This window comes from Alternaria conjuncta (assembly GCF_024043145.1).
Source record: "Alternaria conjuncta strain BMP 0040 chromosome Unknown scaffold_1, whole genome shotgun sequence".
Classification (NCBI taxonomy): domain Eukaryota; kingdom Fungi; phylum Ascomycota; class Dothideomycetes; order Pleosporales; family Pleosporaceae; genus Alternaria; species Alternaria conjuncta.
The window spans coordinates 3,058,589-3,080,837 of record NW_026250090.1 but is presented as its reverse complement, the minus strand read 5'-3'; the positions used below and the strand labels follow the sequence as shown (position 1 = coordinate 3,080,837).

Genomic DNA, 22,249 nt, shown 5'->3' with positions numbered 1-22,249 from the left:
GCTGTCCAGTCAGGAGCCATCAAGCCGTAAGTCACCAAGGACGCACAACGGGCATGCCATGGTGACGGGACGCTTACGCCATAGCGCCGCATACCTGGGACACATGTTCTGGGTCGCTACTCACACCTTGTCGAACGCAGGATGGGAGATCAGGGTCGGTCGTTATCGCTAATCCGGATGGAACCCGTAGCTGCACCATACACAATCAGCATGCGACACCCCTGTCAAATCGAGGATGCCTGTAAACTGCAAGTACTGAGGCAATGTCCCTGGCCATTACTACTAATTCGGGAGTAACCCATAGCTGACCGAAAATTCAACATGCGCTTACCCCTGTCAACTCAAAGTCTCAAACACTGCCCAGGTGTAAAGCACGACACACGCAACCGACACGCACTGAGCGTAACAGGCATGATTTCACACCGTATCAGTGCGGGAGCCGCGCAATATTTGTCCTGGGATCTTCTATCAAAGGTATGGCAGCGCGATTGTACGTACCAGGCTGAGGGCCGCCTACGCAGAGCGCCTGTCTGGATCTCGAGATACGTCTTTTGTTTCCCATGAGGAGCGCCCTGATATTTACACGACCTCGAGTTGCCGCCTTAGAAACAACGTGTGTTCGCGTTTTGCGTCTGCGACGTGTGATTACGAGCTCGTATGTACCCCACATGCAACGCCGTTCTGCCAAAGGTCCAGGTAAGGAAAAGCCATGCCGATCGCCCGTCTGAAACCCAACCGTCAGCCTCTTGGGTCTTCCGTGGACTTTCCGGAAAGGCCTCAAGGAAACAATCCCCCATGGGAAGAAATAGCTGTACCCTACTTCTGAACATTGTGATTTCTCGGCCAATCGAGGAAATGAGGTACTGTTTTGCGATGTTCCCACTAAGGTACGTGTGCACGTTTTCCATACCGGTCTGTTTCCGGACCTTTGACTGCGTGTATATATCCTACGGTGTCTCCTCGTATGTAGTTCTTTCCAATGCCGCAGTACTCTTTTCATAGCATCCGCTATTACCTCTCAGTCCTTTTGCCATTTGCTCGGTCTTGTCTCTTATCTATCCTCACGCCCTCTAACCGCAATATACACTCATTCACTCCTACATTTATTCGTGCTGCCTTCGCACTCGCTTCGGAGACGACCAATACATATTCTGCAGTATGCCAACTCGACAGAAGACACGCGGACGGCCAACGATGAAGTTGGTCGTCGTAGACTGCGCCTTCGCCCAAGATTGCAAGTGCTCCCAAAAGGGATACCTGAAGCAGGGTTGGATGAAGAAACATCTCAAGAAGGAGCATCCAGATGCTCTATGCTTGGCAGTGAGCGCAGGTTACTGTCCCCCATGTAACCGATCCAACTTCGAGAGCAAGGCGCAGTTCATCGAACATTTCATGACTGCCCACGTGCGCGCACTCGTATCGTTCTCGAGGTCACCCGCTATCAGTTCTCGCCTTCTGTCAGCAGCTCCGAGTCCTTCGATGCGCGAAGCAACCAACCCTCATCCGTCATACCCAGGACAGATTCCCGACAACCAGGGTATCGGCCTACCGGACTCGACGATAGTCACGCAGCAAAGGCCTGCCGATATCGCCAATAAGGGGCGAGCCTGGAACGATGGCACATCTAGGTCGTGGATGGGGCATCCTTCAACTTCGACAATCCCGTACTCGAACGCCCCGATGGCCTTCTCGTATGTACCTCCGGCCGATCTACCCGAATACACATGTCCGACAACACAACGGCCCTTGCCCCCAGCGCCGGCGGGTCGCAACACCGGGAACGAGTTCCAGGGGTACGCCCGTTATCCCGACCAAGGCGGTCATATCAGTCCTCAAGGACCAAGTTGGCAAGGATGGCAGGGATGGCAGTAGCGCCTTGCTATCTCCCCGGGGAGCATTGAGTCCATACAGCAAGAGATCCTACTCAGCAACTCAGCACCATGGAGATGCAACACAGTTCTTTGTCGCTCAAGTCACATCAAGCCGTATAAATGCAGTCCTGTGGGGTCGTGCTGTACGTTGGTGGAATAATGATGTCGCCTCTCTTGCTTTACATTTTCTCTTCTTGTATTCTTCGACTCTTTCTAATAGGCTTTGCTCTCAGGTCCTCGGCGCGTGTTTTCTTTGGTCCGTACAAGTCCATAGTGACACTAAAAATACTAGAAAATGGAGCGATAAAACCCACTCGTCGTGTCTTGCTCCTTCACAGTGACTGACCTCACCACCTCTCCATTGCCCCGCATCTCCGTTACCCTACCTACTCCTACTGCGCCTTCTTCGCCTTCGCCTGCCCACCTCTAAACCCCATACCGTAAACATACACCAGACTGCCGCCTAGGTACGCCGCGAACATAGTCGCCGGCAGCGCAATGACACTGCTGACCAGGATATTGGTATCGCTCGGCACCATGCCGGGGTTGCTCCTCCTTGTCCACCAGTTGAACGCCGCACCCAACACCGTCACGTCGTTGATAACGGCATGTAGCGCGCCGACCTGTGCCTTCTTCGACTTCAAGCCGTCGCGCTTGACTAGTGGTATGAACTCGTACATTCCGGTCGCGACCGCCGGTGCGGAGAAGAGGAGTGTGAGGAGCGTGGTGTAGTAGGAGAGGAGGGGGAAGATGGACGGGTTTATAGCGATGTCGAAGGTTTTGACTGCGGATTGGTGTGTTAGATATGTGATCAGATGGAAGGACCTTGGGAGGGTTGGGGGAGGACTTACAGGTTGAGGCTACGGCGCCGGCAGTTGGCGCATACTTGGAGAGGAAGTAGACGGCATCCAGAGCACCTGTGAGGAAGGTGGTCGTGATGGGGAAGTGCACTGTCGCAGGGTGTGTTGGGTGGCTCATCTTGATTCTGGATGTTGATTGCAATTGCGAATGATTTTACTGGGCGATGGGCGGATGGATGAAGGTATATTTCACGTCGCAGGAAGATGGACTGTGTGCGCCGCAACTGCAGCGGAGAGCCGGACGCCTCGTGCCCCGTGCAAACGCGCAAACATCTTCGGCTTACGCTGTGTCGTCATGGACTCCGGACTCAGAGAGGCGTGCCGCGAGGGGGTGGAACACACACGCGACTGGCTCGCGTGGGGCGGGCGGATCTCGGGAGGCCCGTCAGCGCTATCCCGATGCTGTGATTGGTTGACCACGACGATTTGGGTACTCCGACTCGGACTCCCGAACACCTCGAATTCATTCTCTACACTGAACTTCCCTATGTAGGAAGTCCTTCATGAACCCGAGAGATCTCAATTAACGCTGTTCGGTCCTTCGTGTTCATTGAGAACCTCCCGGACGCGTCGGGAATGGAGCAGACGCCGGGACGCGCCAGTTCACCGCCTTCCTCAAGTTCATGTTATCCGTTGGCCTTTACTATCTCGTTTCTTCACATTTACACCCAATCCACTTCGCATTGAAGGGTCCAGTCGAAATCATCCGCTGCGGGCCCTAGTGATACAAGTCAAGCTAGTGAGCGTTCTCGGTAGCCATATTACTTTTACGACGTGATGTTGATACCAGAACAGTGCACTAAGTATGACATAGCCTAGGAACGAGTCTTTCGAACACATTTTCTTCACGACACCATGACAAGGTATTGTCCAGAACCCTAATGGCGCATACCATGATGGAGCAATAGAGTGGAAGATGATCCAGGCAGCAGATGACGATTTGATCCACCACGCCATGATGGACGCATGTCTTTGTGACACCCAGATGACGATGTCTGATCTTGAACTCAAAGTTACTCCGCTGACGATAAACGTTACTACCCTGCTCTCGGAATGAAAATGACGTGCTGGTCACAGCCGTGAGGCGCTGAAACGCCGAACACCCGTTCCACAGCCAGCAAACCTTGTGCGCAACCTTATGCGGGTGATTCGGAAGTGACGATAGCTAGAGTTTCCTCCAAGCCGTTGAGTGCTGTGTGAATTATGGAAATTTGATGTGTAAGGTCATTGTTGTTGGGATAGAGAAGAAGTGTCGCTGAGGTAGATTCATGCGAGATCGCCCGGCTGTCCGCGCTGCTGCAGGGACAGACGATGGTGCAAACCCTTAGTCAGAGAACGAAGGAGCCATGGCGGTACTTCCCATTATCTGATGTCGTATAAGCCGAGGTATACAAATACCTTTCCCAATTCCATGAATGACGCTCGTCGCCAAATGGTGGAGGACCCTCCGATGACATTTGTAATCCTGGACCAACTAGGCTTCGAGTTCGAGTAGCATGACTTTCTACGTATCTGGGTGCTGGGAATACTTGCTACATAGCTCTGGCCTCTCGGAAACATGTCCTGGTCAACCTCTAGCTTGACGCCGTCCAGGTGACTCGAGAACTCGCCGTCGCGTCCGGCTTGAGCGTGGTAGACGCCAATCGCCACGCACGTGTCCGCGGGTTAATGGACAGGTTCAGTCGGAACTTCCGCCTTCACCGTATGTATATCCATGCGATACTGCATTTGTAGGTATGTGAAGCGGAAGTTACCTACCTAGGTAGGTACCAACGGCAAGTCGACGCGACGGCAAACAGCGGAGAAAAACCAGTGCGGGGTCGATCACCACGAAGCCTGCCGCGATCCCCCATACATACATCCCATCTCCACAACACCACGCGCAGCCGGCCGTTCCCGCTTACCACAGCGCGACACACACGTGCGTGAAAGCGAATGCGAAGCTGCCGAAGTTTGTATTGTGGTTTTCGATACACTAACACGGCGGCGTAGCGGCAAAACAAAGTGCGAACATGGCGATCGGTCAGGCGCTACTTGCCCTGAACGTTCAGGGCGCAGGTCCGAGCCTGTCACAGCGATCATTTTGCGCCACCAGACTCCACAAGCAACTTTTAGGAGGATGATGAGTTCGGGGTTGGAGCTTGTAAGACCGAGTCATGCGTCGTACCTGACAGCCGGTAGCTCGCGATCTACACGGCGCGGTGCTCGAAAGACTCAGGATGGCTGGTTCTGGGAGTTGTGCTAGGTGCCTTGGAATGGCGGAAGCGCTCAGGGAGTGAAGTGGAGTCATTGGCAGGGTCGTGTATGTATAAAATGCGTCGTCGCCTTGATGAGATACTTGTTGTTGAGGATCAAGACATCTGATCATCATGAAGCTCTCTACCTTTGCCATTGCCGCTCTCGCCGCACCCTTCGTTCAGGCTGCCCCAACTGACATTCGCGAACTCGCAAACAGGCAAACAAAACCCAAAGAACTCAGTATGATAAACCAGCCGTATGCGCCATGATCGCTTGCTTACCCCCAGCAGTTCAGCCTGAGTTCTACCCAGTCCTACAACGCTACACCAGATACGCCGTCGCCTCCCTCGCCACCTTCGTCTACGGCTTCGGAACCTGCAAAAGCCCTCCCTTTGGCTCAAAACTCGTCCGGAAAGTCGTGTCCGACATTGTAAACGACACCCAAGTCGCCGTCTTCCAAGATGACGCCGCCAAAGAATTCATCGTCTCCTTCGCTGGGTCATCTTCACTACAGGATTTCGGGACAGACTTCAACTTCTTCTTCATGCCCTTCGATTCAGCACCGGGCTGCACGGGTTGCCAAGTCCACGGCGGTGTTTTGAAAGGCTGGCGATCCGTCCAGGCTGGTGTTATCCAGGCCCTTGCGGAACTACGTGCTGAGCAGCCGTCCTACTCCACCATCATCACGGGCCACAGCCTAGGAGGTGGTCTCGCAAGTATTGCGTACACGGACCTCAAAGCCAACGGCGTACCAATCAAAATCGCATACACCATGGGCTCTCTGCGCGTCGGCAACCAACAGTACGCCGACTACACTGACAAGCTGTCTGGCGCGAGCGATACCAACCTCGGCACTCTCATCCGCATTACGCATCGCATCGACGGCGTACCCGGGCTACCGCTCACGCCCATGGGTTTCGTACATACGCGCACTGAGATCTACGAGCAAGACACTGCACCCATTCTAGGAACCCAGAGTGCTGGAACAACGTACCGCTGCTTTGGCCAGGAAGCACCGGATTGCAATAAGGGATCTGCTACTGGGTTTATCAACCAGGACCATTTGGTGTATACTGAGATTAATATGACTGACGGCGCGCAATGCAATAACTGATGGTTTGATGGTCGGGAGGAGAGGAGATGACGATATTCATGATGATGTATGCTTGAAATGTAACCTTAATTTTTGTTTCTACCAATACAATACACTATTGTACTAGGACCGAGAGTTCTCATTCATTTTGGTTCGTTCTAACTCGCTCATAAGTACGCTCGAATGCCCAGAATCATAGGTTCCTCAGTCTGGCCCGAGTAATAATCGACTGGTCCAGCGTCGCCATGATTGCTCGACCATCTGCATCAGCCTGGAGCGCCTCACACGCCATACTCAACGGAAAACCAGCTGACGAGATACCATACAGCATAAAGTCTTCCTGCAGCAGATACTCCATGCTCTTGTAAATGCAAGTACTGAGATCCAGGCACTCCTCCCGCAACGCTTCGGGGCTGTATGCCACATCATCATGCACTACATGCTTTAGATTTGGAAACCGTTTCATGAGGCCCTGGATCTCCTTGAGGCAGAGGAGCTGGAAAGCCCAGAAGTAGACGAATACGTTGGCGATACCGAGGCTTGGGTACCATAGCGACTCGTAGGTGCCGCCGAGATCGCGCTCTACGCTCTGTCGACAGGAGATTGGTTCTAGGGTGTTCGCTAGAAAGCCACTGTGCCAGTTCCTGAGTTGTGCTATACTGCCCATGAGCTCTATGATGAGTTGATTGGCTGACCCAGCTGTGCCGACGGCAGCGGCGTCGGGGGAAGTAGGCAGTACGACGTCGATCTTCTCCAGGAGACCTGGAATGTGTGCTGCGACACCTAGAAGACTCTGTAGTGGAGCACCTTTGTGGTGTTGGAAGGGCAGTGTAAGCCAGGAACCATCTGCGAAGAACGTCGATTTGCGAAGTATGAAGGCTTTGAGTACCTAGCACATACAGATATTAGATTAGAGATGATGTTTACGTGACGTTGTACTTACTAGAAGCGGTCTGAAGCCCATGAGCATAGTATGCTCTATGCCCGATGCAAAGAGCTCTGGCGGCATGAGTTGAAACATCTTGCTGACGCCTTCAACATGTATCAGCCAACTAGACTCTTGGGTTGGCGACAGCACCTGTCATATGTCATTAGCCTTTGCTTGAACTGAATGACTCAAAAGACAGCCAGAAAGATCGTTTGACAGTCATCCAAGAGATAGGCGAGATTACCTCTGTCAGTGCCAAACACATAACTGCGGCTACAAGTTCGCTCCTGTAAGTGTCTCCCACAGCTGCAAGACTTTCTCCCAAGAGACGGAGACTATCCTCGTATTGTGCGACTACTGCATTGAGACAGTCTTTACGCTCTCGATATGCGGTGATAGCAAGTGCCAAAGCGCTCACGGCCGAGTATAAACACTGAGAATACGGTCCAGTCATATCGGCAGTCAGTTCGGGGAGGGCCTTGGCCCAAGAGCCACAAAACCATGAGCATTGTTCAGATGCATGTGTCGCATTACATGGTAGCTCTTGGACGGGGATGAAATTGCGCAAGATCAACGATACTTTCTCTCGGATGATGGAAGCATCTGGAGGAAATGGACCATGCGAAGGTGGTAAGTCGCTGGACGTGAAGGTGGCCTGCTGGGGAAGTCTAGTCGACTCGTCTTTAGCCTGAGTACAACCCGATTCGGCATCGGAAGGACATTGCGCATCCACTGGGAGAGGAAGCTTTGTCCGCGGAGCCGATTTCGGACGCGCCCTTGGCTTTACTGCCGTTTTGGTCGCGTCGAAGGGTACAAATAAGGCGTCCGGGTACCCTTCGCATGTTCGCTTACTGAAAACACATTGAGTGCATGCTGGACGCTTGCCATCGCACTGTATAATAGCAGATAAGATCAGCACATACATCCCGAAATCAAGGAAACATGCATACATACCTGAAGTTTTCGTTTGCGGCAAGTATCACAGAGGTTCTTTTTCCTGACCTTCATGGCAGAGGTACGCGTCCGTGAGGGAACGCGATATGTTACCGCAACCGGAAGGTATCGATTGGCTTCGGGGTTTTGCTGCCGAATTGAATAGCCTAGGGTGGGGCACTACCATGAAATCTGGTATAGGATGGAAATAGCTAGGGATGCGTTGACGCAGCGCGGAGGGTGGCAGCTGAGACAGCGCCCAGCAATGATGTAGGTGTTGTGTTCATCCAATGAGAGAAGGACATGTGGGTCGGAGTTCGCTCCTTCGTTGGGCTTAGCGCTTGCGGCGACGACGCTACTACCCCAGGTATCGTCCGTTGCGTTTCTACACTCTACCAGAACTCATCAGATCATGCGAAAATTCTGTCTTGCTGATTAACGTTGCTGATCAGGTAATCATCGCACCGTTCGCCGATGTGCGAATTGCCCTAGGCTGGATGTCACGATGGCTTTCATTCATGGCGCGGCTTGGTATAAAGCCAACTACTGCGTGCCATTGCATGTAAGATTGACACCCAGGCAGTAATCATTTATCACTCTGCTATTCGACAAACGTTACATATCTCTATCACAATCATGTCAGCCTCCACCTTCAAGAACAAAGTCACCATCACCCACATCGGCACCGCCACCGCCATCCTCGACATCGACGGCATCACCTTCCTCACCGACCCCTTCTTCTCCCCCGCTGGCACCGAGTTCAACGGATCCGCAGCCATTCTCAAAGTCCATGAAGACCCAGCTCTGAAGTTAGACCAACTACCCCACATCGACGCCATCCTCCTAAGCCATGAGAACCACCCCGACAACCTCGATGACTTAGGACGCCGACTCGTCGATGGCCGCCACGTCGTCACCACCAACGATGGCGCGAAGAATCTCGCGCCCCGGCCGAGCGTCCTCGGGTTCAGTGACTGGCAAGAAAGGGATGTGCGCATCGCAGGAACAACATTCCACATCACTGCTACACCCTGCAAGCACTGGCCCGGACACGAATGCGTCGGCTTCGTCCTGCACACCGAAAGCTTCGGCGTCGCAGCAGACGGCCGTCCAAACGCAATCTACTTCTCCGGCGACACAGTCTACATTGAAGAGCTCGCGAAGATTGCGGAAAAGTACCACATCACTGTCGCTATCATGAACTGTGGCAAAGCGACCTTCTACGAGTTCACCGAAGAAGGTAAACCGGGGCAGCCAGGCGATGCCTTACAGATTACTATGGATGGTCGGCAGGCGGCTCATCTTCTTAAGGATCTGAAGGCTGATGTGCTGGTGCCTATGCATTATGAGTCGTGGGATCATTTTAAGCAGGGTGGTGATGGGCTTGCGCGGGAATTCGAGGAGGAGGGGGTTTTGGAGAGGGTGAGGTGGTTGAAGCCTGGTGAGGCTGTGGCGATTAATTGAGTTGCTGGCGGAGAGAGAAGGCTGTGATAGTGTGTTCGGAGATGGATTAGTAGTAGTTGAGCCTTGCATGGTTCGAGAGTGGTAGAATGTTGTAGTGATAATGAATACATTTGTACTGTATCTTGAAGTAGCCAAATCTTCTCTTGATCTCAACACCTCGCTTTCTTTCCAGCTCGAGAGAAGAGTGATTGACGATCCAAGCAACACGCACATGTGTCTCTGTAGGCGCACCACCGCACACACAACAGAATCCTCAACCCCAAATCCCGAGACATGTCGGCAGCAGCAACGCAACCCTACGAGAAATTTCTGCATTCTCACAATCTCTTCCGGTGGTCAGAACACCGTCTTCTGTGTATATGTAAATCCCAGTGGGTCGGCTTTTGACACCACATTCAGCCTAGCGCCACAATCATCTAGACCAGGAGTTGGCTCATCTTCGGGCAGAACCATCGTTTAATGCTGATTATCAATCCTTAAAGCTCGCCGATGAGTGAACAAATCTCTCATCTCGTACGTGCAAGTCCGTAATGGGAAAGTATATATAGTTTCGAGTGTCCTGACAATTGGTATCACGCACCCGCTAGAACAGCGCAAGATCGACACTCTCTACTTGGCAATTTTGAACTCAGAGTGAGAGATCATGTTTGGAAGAAAGACCACGGACGACCATGAGGGAAGCCTTTCTCCGGAAACACCAAATCATGGCGAGCCGAAACACGAAGATACCGAATCAGCCACCCTACCATCCTCAAGCACGAGTGTCGAAGAACAACCCGGACACGGAACAATTGCTCAAGAACCACCAGAAGGCGGTTTGATAGCATGGCTAGCAGTCCTGGCATTCTTCCTCGCAATAATGAACACATGGTACTTCCCCTCCCCTCCCCTACACCAACCCACTCCACCCTTGCTAACAACCACCCCCTTTACAGGGGCATGATAATCTCCTTCGGCGTCTTCCAAACCTACTACGTAACCACCCTCCACCAAACGCGCTCCACAATCGCCTGGATCGGCTCCCTCGCCGTCTTCCTCCTCTTCTTCACCGGCATCATCAGCGGGCGCCTCACAGACGCCGGGTTTTACCGCTCTGTCACCTGCACAGGCGCCTTCCTCGTCGTGTTAGGCACATTCATGACATCCCTCAGCGAGACGTACTGGCAAGTTCTGCTCGCACAGGGCGTGTGTACGGGCCTGGGAAACGGGTGTTTGCTTACGCCCATGTCGACGCTTGTTACGAGTTATTTTAAGAGGAGGTTGCCGCTTGTTACGGGGATTGCGGCGTGTGGGAGTGTGACGGGCGGGTTGGTGTATCCGTCTATGGTGAGGACGTTACTGCCCAGTGTGGGGTTTGGGTGGACGTTGAGGGCGATTGGGTTTATTCAGTTGGGGACTTTTGCGGTGGCGTTGGTGGTTGGGCGGCCGAGGAAGGTGGTGAGGAAGAAGGGGCCGCTGGTGGATGTGAGTGTGTTTGGGGAGGGGGCGTTTAATTTGCTGCTTGTGGGGTCTTTTTTGGTAAGTTGTGTTTGGTCTGCCAGTTCCAGATGGTATGGACCCGTTTACTGACAGATCTGCAGGCTTTCCTAGGAGTATTCTTCCCGTTCTTTTTCCTCAGCTCGTACGCGCGTGAGAAGCGGGGGATGTCATACACCGAATCGCTCAACCTCACCCTTGTCTTGAACGGCATCGGCTTCGCAGGTCGACTGTTACCCAGCCTGATCGCCCGATACTGCGGCACGATGAACGTCTACATCACATTCATCTTCTGCTCTGCACTCTGCATGTATACCTGGGTCCCGGTACACTCGACTCCCGGGCTCTACGTGTGGACAACTTTCTACAGTCTGTCTGTAGGTGGAGTTCAGTCACTCTCTCTGGCCATCGTCCCTATCATTATCTCGGATACGTCGAAAATGGGTGCTTCGTTTGGCATTGTGTTCGCGGCTATTGGGATTGGCGCGTTGATAGGCTCGCCTGTCTGTGGTGCTATCATCACGTCGAGTGAAGGCTCGTATACTGGTGCGCAAGCCTTCTCGGGGAGTGTGTTGGTTGCTGGCGGGCTGATCATACTAGCTGCACGCGAAGCGAAGAGGCGGCAGAAACAGGAAGACGTCTGGGTGAAGATGTGAGGGCCGCACATGGGAAATCTGTCAGTTCCTTTATTCTTTTGGTGTTTTGTTATTGTAATTTAGCCTTCATGCGCATTACCAGTTACATGGATGCATTCCTTCCAACCGTGCCACTGCTATGGCCATTCTTCGACGCATCGCTGAGACTAGGGCCTGGAGTGTTTCACTTGTAGTGGTACATTGTTGCGACTGAACCATGCCAATGGCGAGTGTCGTGAGATGGTGCCGTCGAGACGCACGGTCTGTGTTCGATGAAGATAGATGGAGACCCTGAGTTCCACGTGCGGTAGATCCTGTGATAGCGCGTTGTTGTTTACGCGTGGCCCACGTGTCAGACGTCCCGCTTTTACCCTTTGCCCTAGCAACATCAACTGTGCCGGCCGCCTAATTTGGCAACAACACGAGGGGCACTTCCATCGCGACAAGTGAGACACCTCGCGATAAGACTATCGGAGTGACAAGACGACATCAGTCCATGCATAGTAGTCAGCGGAGACACCGTGCGCCGTTCCGACCGATCGACACCCTCACCTCCGCCCAGAAGCCCGCTCTCAAAACCCCAGCGGCCACCGCCCACGCCTACACGTCGGACGACAGCGACTACCCTCACGAACAGTCGACCTCTCTACTCGGCGACTCGAGCAATCTCTTTGACGACTTCGAGAGCCCGGCGGCCCATCCCACACAGAAGGAAGTACTTCAGTCCCGCCTCAAGATGGTGCGTGAGCGAGAGCCTCCCATGGCTCAACCGCCACGCGATGGAAACGCACCCCCGCCTAAGCCTCTACAAGACCTACGAAACCCAGCCCCACAGTTTGGCGAGACAAGCCCGCTGAGAAACCCGCTGAAGAAGGACCGGAGCGAGCAGTTTGCACACCTCTTCAACAAACCCAAGCCAGGCCAGATGCGGCCCGAACACAGCCAGACGACTAAGCTACCGTCTCAATACTCGGCGCCTTCTAGGCCGTCACAGAGCTCAGCCTCGAGTGGTAGCAGGGATACACTCAACCGACCTTTCAAAGTCCCCTCCGCACAGTCAGGTTCGCGCTACAGCACAGCGTCTACCTCATCTACCGGCTCCGACATCTTTGAAATCGATGCCTCGCAGTTTCAGCCCCGCCCGTCTCAAGGCGCCTCAGTACCCATCCCACGGCCATACAACCCAGCACCAAAGACCAGCCATCCTCCCCCGCGACCGATATACTCATCCATGGGCCACGCTGATGGCTTCCAACCGTTGAACAAGGGCGTACACAACCCGCTGCAACAGGCGCGGCAGACAATTATATTGGATGACGAAGACAACTTCGACCCAGACGCGGCTATCCGAGCAGAGGGTGGACGGTTCGGCGAGCCCGACCCGTACGCGTATGTCGACTCTGGTGCGGCAAGCGAGAACATCAAAGCGCTGCTTGAGGGTGCTTTCGAGGAAGACGAGAAGATCCCCAGGACGCGACTTCGTAAGAAGAAGAAGCAGCAAGAGGATGACGCTGGCAATTCCCTGGCAGACCGACTACAAGCGCTCGCCGTCAAGGACGAAGAGGCCAAGGCAGAGGCTGAGCCAGAAGAGGAAGAGGAAGAAGACGATGGAACGGTCGAGGGTCTTAAGGTGAAGCTCCTGCCTCATCAAGTCGACGGTGTCGCGTGGATGATCGAGAAGGAGACCGGAAACCACAACAAGAAGGCCAAACTGCCCAAAGGCGGTATATTGGCAGATGACATGGGTCTGGGAAAGACCGTGCAATCCCTTGCCCTCATCCTGTCTAATCCTCGACCAGAGAAGGGTGTGGAGCCAGAGAACAAGAAGAACAAGATCTCCGACTCCACCGGCAAAGGCACTCTCGTCATCGCTCCTCTGGCTCTGATCAAGCAGTGGGAGGCTGAGATCAAGAGCAAGGTCGCCAAGTCGCACGCCCTCAAAGTCCTCGTACACCACGGCCCCAACCGGACAGAATCTGCCGAGAAGCTAAAGCAGTATGACGTCGTCATCACTACCTTCAACAGCCTGGCTACCGACTTTGCGAAATGCGGCGATGGCCCTGACGGTCTGAAGAAGGGCTGCTTCGCCGTCTCTTGGTATCGCATCATGCTGGACGAGGCACATACCATCAAGAACCGTACGACCAAGATGGCCAAAGCTTGCTACGAGCTTCGTTCACATTACCGATGGTGCCTTACCGGTACACCAATGCAGAACAACATCGACGAGCTACAGAGTCTGATCAAGTTCCTCCGCATCCAACCGTACTGTGAGCTCTCTTCCTGGAAGGAGTCTATCGCGCAGCCAATGAAGAATGGTCGCGGTAATCTTGCTATGAAGCGACTCCAAGTCTTCCTGCGTGCTTTCATGAAGCGTCGTACAAAGGATGTGCTACGGAAGGAGGGTGCGTTGAACTTTGGCGGCAAAGCCAAGGAGGGCGAGGAGCGGCCAGCCTTCCACATCGTTGCGAGAAACGTCGAGACCATCATAGGAGAGTTCACGAACAAGGAGCGCATCTTTTACGACCGGCTACGAGACCGTACACAAGCCCGTCTCGATGAGATGATGGGCGGCGAGAAGCAAGATTATATTGGAGCGTTGGTGTTGCTACTTCGTCTGCGCCAGGCTTGCAATCATCCCAACCTGACGAAGAGCAACGTCAAGGATGACAAGGATGCTTTGACAACCGGCTCAAAGTCGAATGCTGCAGCTGGTCTTCAAACTCCGCGAAAGGCTGCCAAGGATGACGCCGATGATCTTGCAGATCTCTTGGGTGGTCTTAGTGTGGCGACCAAGCGCTGTGATATCTGCCAAAACACCCTCAATAGTGATAATACAGCTGCTGGCGGAGTACGATGTACAGAGTGCGAGGAAGATCTGAATGGATCTGTCAAGAAGAAGTAAGTCAGCATCTAGCGAAGTCACATTCATGGATCATGCTAACTATCCATAGGCACAAGTCGAAGAAGCACCGCAAACACAAGCACAAGGACGGCAAGAGCAAGAAGCACCGGCAACCGAAGCCAGTCTTGGATTCCGACGACGAAGAAGAGGCCCCACAATCGACCGCCGCAAAGCATTCTCGCAACCGTCGCGTCGTTGTCGACAGTGACGACGAAGAAGAGGAAGGCGAGTGGCTCGTCCCGGAAGATCAACAGCAGGCTGAAGACCTGGGCAAGGCTGGCGGTACCGATGACGAGAATGCAGAAGGTGGCGGCGATACTCTTGCTACCGTAGACTCAGACGCATCCGAGACTGAAGATGAGAGCAGGAGCAACCTTGACTCATTCGTCGTTCACGATACCGACAGCGAAGATGGAGCGCCTGTAGCTCGTAAGAAGCTGGCCAAGAAGCCACAAAAAGTCATCAGCCTCGACTCCGACGACGAGGAGGCTGACAGCGAGAGCGACAGCGGCAGTGATAGTGGCTCAGACGACTCCGCAACCGACTCCGAAGATGACAACTCAGATTCCGACCCCGAAGCCTCAGACTCCTCAACCTCAGGCGCTTCCTACAACGCCTCCTCCCTCGTCCCCTCCACCAAAATCCGCCAACTCCTCGCCATCCTCGAAAAAGAAACAGGCGAACACAAAGTCATTGTCTTCTCCCAGTTCACATCCATGCTCGACCTCATCGAACCCTTCCTCAAGCGCGCAGGCTACAACTTCACCCGCTATGACGGCAGCATGCGCAACGACCTCCGCGAAGCCAGTCTGCAGAAGCTGCGTGAAGACAAGCGCACGCGTGTTTTGCTGTGTAGTTTGAAGTGCGGGAGTCTGGGGCTTAATCTCACGGCTGCTAGTCGGGTGGTTATTATGGAGCCGTTTTGGAATCCGGTATGTACTTGCTCACTCACCTCTTCCTTCTCAAAGACTACTCGCTGACACAATGATCCAACAGTTCGTAGAAGAACAAGCAATAGACCGCGTCCACCGCCTCAACCAAACCGTCGACGTAACCGTCTACCGCCTCTCCATCCACAACTCCGTCGAAGAACGCATCCTCGAGCTGCAGGAAGCCAAGCGTAAACTCGCCAACGCCGCTATTGAAGGTGGCAAGGCCATCAAGAATCTCACGATGAAGGATATGATGGCGTTGTTTAGTAGGGAGAGCGAGTATGATCGCAGGCATGATGATGATGCTAAGGATATGGAGTTGTATGGGAGGAGGAAGGTTTTGGATGGGGAGGGCGAGGGGGAGAGGGGAGAGGTGGTGGAGGAGGGGGGGAGGAGGAGGAAGGCGGGGAGTTTGGGGTTTAAGGCGGTTAAGAGGACGGAGAGGAGGGATGAGGGGGGTGCTTATGGACGGCGTTGATGGAGGGTGGGAGAGGGTGGTGTTCTTTTGGTGTTGGAGGATAGGGATAATGGGGTTTGGTTATGATATGGTGTTCACGATACGGTATGACATGAGGAGCCGTTCTTGGACTCTCTTCTTGATGGTTTAGACGGCGGACTTTCGTCGTTGCGAAATGAAGTGCATGGCCGTTATTCGCTATCTGTAATGCTTCCGATGAGCTCTGCAAACCTCTCAATCTTCCTCTGCCATGCTCCCAGTTCGTTCGCGGTTTCCCTTTCTTCCTAGAAGACATTTTCTTGTTGGAGTTGCGAAACCTCAATGTGTGGTCGTTCTGAATTCTTCGTGTTGCTGTCAAACGCAATGGTAGGATATATGTGGGCGCATGGCTCTCTTCAAGGCGTGGTTGGTTCGTCGTTTCTGGGTCGCCTCTAGGGAAGCCCGACTCTTTCCCTTCAAATGATGGTAACGTCTTGCTTTGGCATTTTGCTGACAACATCTTCCAGCTCTTGCTTCGTGTCGTAATGTAGTCCTGCAACTCCTATGCGCATATAGCGCCCGCAGGGAAGGCGATTGAGTATGAGCCCCTTTAGACAGTAGCCATCGGGTTTGTTCGGAAAGTAGTAAAAGCGATCCTCCGATTGACCGCGCACAATTGCGACGTATGCCGTATGAAGCTCTGCATGTTCCGCGCTATCAAAAGTGAGGGTAGCAGTCATTACAGGAAAAGATGATATCTCTTGAATCTTATAGATCCTACCCGACTCATCAGGTACCGATATGGTTAGACTCTCAGCCTTGTAAATGTTGATTTTTTGCACACCAATCCAATCCAAGTTGCCAATGGGTGCTCGTAGTTCGATCTCTCCCCCCGTGACTTGGCCGTACTTGTCTGCCGCATTGGCTAAAGAGGTGTGACATCTGAGTATCTGAGCATATATCTCGTAGACAGTTACATCGCGTGATAGCCAGATGTAGCCTTTCACTGATGCCCAGCTCCAAGAGGGAGCGACATAGAGCTCCGAACAAGTAGCCATGGGATTATGAACTTCCCACACGAGGTCTACAGGCAGCTGTGTAATCCACAAGCCAGCCAGGTAGTCACATCGTGTTCTCTTGTGAACCTCCGATGCAATGCCCGATAAAGCAATCAGTCTGTCGGTTTCGAAAGTAAGACCGCACATCGTATATTTGGATAAAAGAAGTCTCCAGTTATCTCGGACATCGTATACGTCGGCGGATTGGCTTTGACGGTGAAGTTGTTTCAATTGACCATAGTTGTTCACAGACTTTCCATCTGGTAGGTCGCCATCAGGAAAGACTTCAGAGGCTTGAAGCGTTCTACACTCCCAGAAGGCCATTGACTTCGACATGTGCACGATGCGAGGTGACAAAATCCGTTCTTGTAGGACCCACGCTCTTTCATTTACAGCTGCACCCTCCACTTCATGGTACCATATCTCTGAAATAGTCACTTCCCACGTAGTAGTCTCGCCGTCCTTGTTATCTTGTGTATGGAAGTAATCCATAACGCGTGAACCGTTTCGACTGACGAAAAGACCTGAGCAATCGTCGCCTGCTGCTGTTGCAGAAACATTGAGCCAGCTGTTAGCGTAAACTTTCCCCATCAGCGACGATTCCCTCTTCCAATCTTGGTCATCGTCTTGAATAATGCACATACAATCTACCCACATCAGATGGATACCCAATCGCCATGCCATGTTGACCATATCCCGGAACGTCGGCCTCAGACTTGATACAGCAATGCCATCTTGAAAGGATTTGAGCGAGTTAGTCGTTAACTGTAGGTTTTGAGTGCTAGTAGAACCCCAGCAATGACTAAGGGTGAGATAGGGACCACATTTCAGGCGAGAGCCGTCTCGTAGATGGACGCTTAGGTTACCAGACGGATTGGTGACCTCCAGCAAGCGCGATGGCATCCAGGCTGTTTCGGGCCTTGGATTGCAAAGAACGTGATGTTTCGTACACCGTTCAAGCCAATCAATGATTTGCGATATGGTCTCAGCTGAATCCGTACTGTCCCAGAAGGCTGTTGGTCTAGACATTGCTTCCTTTCCGTTCAACGGGTCGTGAGACAACACAGGTCTGAAACAAAAGCCCTTTGCGTACATCGTTTGCTCTGGCCGATACTGCAAGCCGTTTGGAGTTTCGCAGTTTTTGAGGAACACATTGATATTTACTGGCCATGAGTTCTTGTCGCTACGATTAACGTCCCAGAAGGTAAGTGGACTGAGAGAATGTAGATCGGTTCGGCAACCTATTGCGGCGACTGTTTCGACAATCTTGGAACAGATGTAGCAACCGTTGGCCGCAGAGGAATAAAGGCTTGCATGCGAAGAGTGATGATCGAATTTGAGTTCAAGGGAATCTAGCACTTCGCCAAAGATCGCCTCGCAAACGTGACATAGCATGGTGTACTCGAAGGCGACGGGACTGTTCTCTGGAGAATTTTTAGATGCCGTAGCGCAGAGGTTGACTTGCTTCAGCCCAGAGAGATGAGTTGGACAGAGACTTGCGCAACAGTCGTGACCGGTGAAGAGTGCGGGGGAATCTTTGAAGCTAGCCCGATTGCGGACGCGACGGCAGTCACGACTGGATGAATATCATGCTTGGCCTGCCACACCATGCACAGTAATCTTGTGTATCCCGAGACATCTATCGCATTCGCCCGTGAAACAAATGATGCCTGGTGGCTCTCCTAGCATGCGGCTGCCTACGTGGTCCCGCTGGATTCGGTTGCGCAAAATGGGGAGGCTGACGGCAGAGCCTGGCCTCCATATCTAGCCTTGGTCCTCAGCATGTCGCTCGCAACTGGCATCTCAAGAGCTTACAATGTCGTCCTTCACCCTGACGCCGATCGTTCAACAGGCGGTCGAGCATCGCCTTGAAGAGCTCGAACGCACCAAGAAGTCTTTCGAGCGACGATACTTCTCTGAAGCGGCCGAATCTGATCCGCCAAGTGTCATCGTACGCCTCGATAAGCTACTGGACGAAGTAAAGAATCTGGAGCCAAAGCTCGACGAAGAGGACGACGAATGGTTGACGGAGACCATCCAGCGATGCATCGAACAAGCCAAGGATGACGGTGCGATATCCGAGAAGAAGTTGTCGAGGCTAGAGAAGAGCCTCCGCGATAAACTGAGCAGGTTTCGCAACCGCATGGAGGTGTCATGTCTACACGCTCAGCTCATCAAGGAGGCTACAAACGCGGCTAAGATCGAAACGGTGGCTACTAAGCTTGACGCTGTAGCACTGGACGACGACGACGACTTCGAAGTAGTCGACAACGAAGGCGAAGAGGCCCTCGAGAAGTTTCAGGAAGCCTGTTCCCAGGCTACAAACGTGGACAACCGATCGATTGAGACCTATCTCTCGAGCTTGTTCACGTCCGAAGACGAACACCTACAATCGATCCGAGACGGGATGCAAGCATACGGAGATGATCTGAGTAGCGGAGAAATCGAGGTAGACGAGGAGTGCTTGACGTGGATAATGACGGACTTGATGAAGTCGGAACGGATCAGCCCGGAGCGAAAGGCTACCCTCGCAGGGTATCTGCAGTCACCCGATGCATTACGAGAGCTTGTCGCAACCTTAAACATGATGAGCTATCGCGACTGGAATTACAGAAACGCTGAGGCGGGCTTGCCAGTCGAAGTGCGCAAAACGAAGAGCGGCCAGCATTACGTTCACGTCGAGGTAGACATTATCGACATGTTGTTCCTGCATTGCTGTGCGATTGGGTGGGCCGTGAAGTTGAACGAGTGTCTGAAAGACTTCGTTCACGAGTCGGGTCTGTTTCGCTGTGCTCCGTTGGCAGAAGCGGAGCTCGACAAACGTGCTTTCTTCTTCGACACACCTCGTCTTGCATGTGAGGGTTATCTGTCGCCACCACCGCCACCCTTACCTTACGTGTTCCAATCAATACCTCCTCCTCCCCCTGGTCTACCTCTGTACAACAGCAGAAAGGGTAGTCGGAAGAAGAAGAGGAGTGATGAGAAGATGTATCCCATAATGCACCCGGCACCTCCACAGCCACCGCCAGCTGCGCCTATGGATGTAGAAAGTCTTCGAAGGGATACCTACAAACGACACTTCTTCATGTCGCGTCTCCCTCACAAAGACGGCGAAGTACCCCAGATTGTTTCGTCCGAAGACGTCCAAGCAAGATTGATCAAGACCCTCGCTGTGGAATGCAAACTTCGAAAGGCGTTTGATGGCAAGGTGTGCGCTACAACTTTGGAGTTCGACTCAATTGCCTCCACAATTCCCCATCAAACCATCATCACCACATTGAGGTTTCTTGGTGTCCCGGAAGTCTTCCTCGAATTCTTTACTCGTGCTCTGGAGCCCAAGCTGGGCATCCGAGGTTTAGCCAGTGAGTCGGATAAACTCCTAACGCCTGCTAGTGGAGTAGCGGTTGCTCATGGCCTGGAGATGTTGTTCAGCGAAGCTGTGCTGTTGTTCCTCGACCTTGCCACGCACAAAGCGACGAAGTCGTACATGTACCGTCTGTATGACCGCTGCTACTTTGTTGGTACTGCGGTCCAGGTCACGAGTGCCAAGCAAGAAGCTGCTCGTTTCTCTGATATCATGGGGCTGAAGCTGCGCAATACCTCATCCATTGGCGGGCTCTCCATCGGACTTTTGACCATGGGCTCGCAGGAATCCTCGTCTTTCGATAAGAGCGAGGAACTAAGCGTAGATGAGATCAAAGTCGCCCTATACGCCACCCACGTAAAAGCTAGGCTCAAGGCATGCTCGACCGTACTGGAGTGGATTCGCGAATGGAATGACACTGTCGGTACCTACGCAGCACCGCTCTTCGGGCCTCTTGCCAATGTGTTTGACGCAGCACATCGCGATGCCGTCAAGTCCGCTTACAGACGTATCCACTCTATCGTACTTGGTGGTAGCGACTTGACCACATACGTTGCGAAGATGCTCAACCCCCATCTTAGAGGTGGTCTGGAGCGTATGTCTTTTGATCTTGAGCCCATCATCTACCTCCCGCAATCTTATGGTGGCCTCGGTGTAAAGACTCCGTTTGTCGCTTTAGCATCCGCCGCCAAGATTAGTGAATCTGGTTCCGGAAGGATCGAAAGATATCTCGGCGAAGAGGCTGCCTACTACGAAAAAGCCGCAGACCGATACACTCTGGCGTCAGGCCAGCGTCAGCAAAGGCTCGAAACAATTTTCAACAATGACCTATCAAGGATGATCTCAGCGCTTGGTTCTGAAACCACATCCAGCGTATGTCTCGACGCCCTTCCGTTCATGACGGAAGCTGAGATGACGGAACATCGCGAACGTACTTCATACCCACTGCTCACCAGTTACTTCTGGAAGCTCGGTCCAGTGACAGTGCCTGATCTTCTCAGCCTCTATCATGATCTACTTGGCGAGGACACTGATCGCATTGAAGAAAGCCAAAGGACCAAGCGAGAGGTACAACGTCTTTCCCGAACGAGGGATCTGAAAGACTGGTACAGAGTGAGCCAGCTGAAAAAATGGACGTTGCAGCTCTATAGCGAAGAGTGCTTTGAAAGGTACGGCGGCCTTGAAATCTGGTGGGCTGAGGGCATACCCGTGGAAGTCTACAACAGCCTCAGGGGTCACATGTCGGATGACGACGACGACGACGACGACGACGATTGTAGTTCAATGGTCGAAATAGTTTAGCCCAGACGCCCAGGCGAGAGGGAATCAGGTGGAGTGATGCCTAGTTCAGTTGCCCGGATGCGACGCGCGCTTCTGTTCTGTCGATACCGTCTACTTACAACCGTCGCTTCCGAAGGTATGTCATGAGTCTGTCGCGTTTCTTTCGGGTCTCCTAATATGCTCACGGTAGCTACGAATCAATGAATCATTCACGACGCGTCTCCATTAGTGCAGCGCGAAGATCGCAACCCCAGGCGTCGTGACCTTGCAGGAGCGGCAATGCCACCCCACAAATGACAAGAGGTGATATTTTGTGACGAGCAAAGAATGAGCGCAATTTTGAATAGTGAATCCAGTAGCGATGGTGAGGGCGGGAGCGATGGCCTGATGCTGTCAGAAGTGTGGATGATGGCGATGCTGTGCGCAAGATCGTGCAGCTTTCGGGATCTCGGAAGCAATCGTTTCCGGTCGGGCCACGTGACACACGGCGAAATTCTACTCAAGGCTCTTCGTCCATGCCAGACCTATGAAACGAAACACATTTTCCGAAAAAGTAATAATGAGCAGGATAACTCATATAGAGCGCCGCCTTATATTGGTGGATTCATGCGGTGCTCGCGCATGGGACACGTAGTTCTCCCCGCACGTTCCGTGCATTCACTTTGCACCACCGGCTAAGAAGGCCAAGCCTTGCTAAGCTTCGTAAAGGATCATCAAGCCTTGTCTATCTACAACACAAGCGCTACGCCACCATGCCCTAGAACGTTTAGACATC

General features: G+C 52.9%; 6 protein-coding genes across 6 annotated transcripts; 4 read left to right on the top strand and 2 right to left on the bottom strand.

The window, feature by feature from the left end:
* Positions 1–2,263: 2,263 nt before the first annotated feature.
* J4E85_001065 (uncharacterized protein) lies at positions 2,264–2,849 on the bottom strand (the record flags this gene model as incomplete). Its single annotated transcript, XM_051465353.1, has 2 exons — positions 2,264–2,655; positions 2,723–2,849. 2 exons carry the CDS (start codon positions 2,847–2,849, stop codon positions 2,264–2,266), a joined length of 519 nt encoding a protein of 172 aa, XP_051331874.1.
* A 2,251-nt stretch (positions 2,850–5,100) lies between these two features.
* On the top strand, positions 5,101–6,083 carry J4E85_001064 (uncharacterized protein; the record flags this gene model as incomplete). The annotated part of the gene is made up of 2 exons (XM_051465352.1): positions 5,101–5,209; positions 5,260–6,083. The coding sequence occupies 2 exons, from the start codon at positions 5,101–5,103 to the stop codon at positions 6,081–6,083; spliced, it is 933 nt and encodes a 310-aa protein (XP_051331873.1).
* Positions 6,084–6,255: 172 nt separating this feature from the next.
* J4E85_001063 (uncharacterized protein) lies at positions 6,256–7,032 on the bottom strand (the record flags this gene model as incomplete). Its single annotated transcript, XM_051465351.1, has 2 exons — positions 6,256–6,855; positions 7,006–7,032. 2 exons carry the CDS (start codon positions 7,030–7,032, stop codon positions 6,256–6,258), a joined length of 627 nt encoding a protein of 208 aa, XP_051331872.1.
* Positions 7,033–8,559: 1,527 nt separating this feature from the next.
* J4E85_001062 (uncharacterized protein) lies at positions 8,560–9,387 on the top strand (the record flags this gene model as incomplete). The annotated part of the gene is made up of 1 exon (XM_051465350.1): positions 8,560–9,387. One exon carries the CDS (start codon positions 8,560–8,562, stop codon positions 9,385–9,387), a length of 828 nt encoding a protein of 275 aa, XP_051331871.1.
* Positions 9,388–11,994: 2,607 nt separating this feature from the next.
* Positions 11,995–15,813, top strand: J4E85_001061 (uncharacterized protein; the record flags this gene model as incomplete). The annotated part of the gene is made up of 3 exons (XM_051465349.1): positions 11,995–14,399; positions 14,453–15,335; positions 15,400–15,813. The coding sequence occupies 3 exons, from the start codon at positions 11,995–11,997 to the stop codon at positions 15,811–15,813; spliced, it is 3,702 nt and encodes a 1,233-aa protein (XP_051331870.1).
* Positions 15,814–18,645: 2,832 nt separating this feature from the next.
* J4E85_001060 (uncharacterized protein) lies at positions 18,646–21,495 on the top strand (the record flags this gene model as incomplete). The annotated part of the gene is made up of 2 exons (XM_051465348.1): positions 18,646–21,306; positions 21,337–21,495. 2 exons carry the CDS (start codon positions 18,646–18,648, stop codon positions 21,493–21,495), a joined length of 2,820 nt encoding a protein of 939 aa, XP_051331869.1.
* Positions 21,496–22,249: the final 754 nt, after the last annotated feature.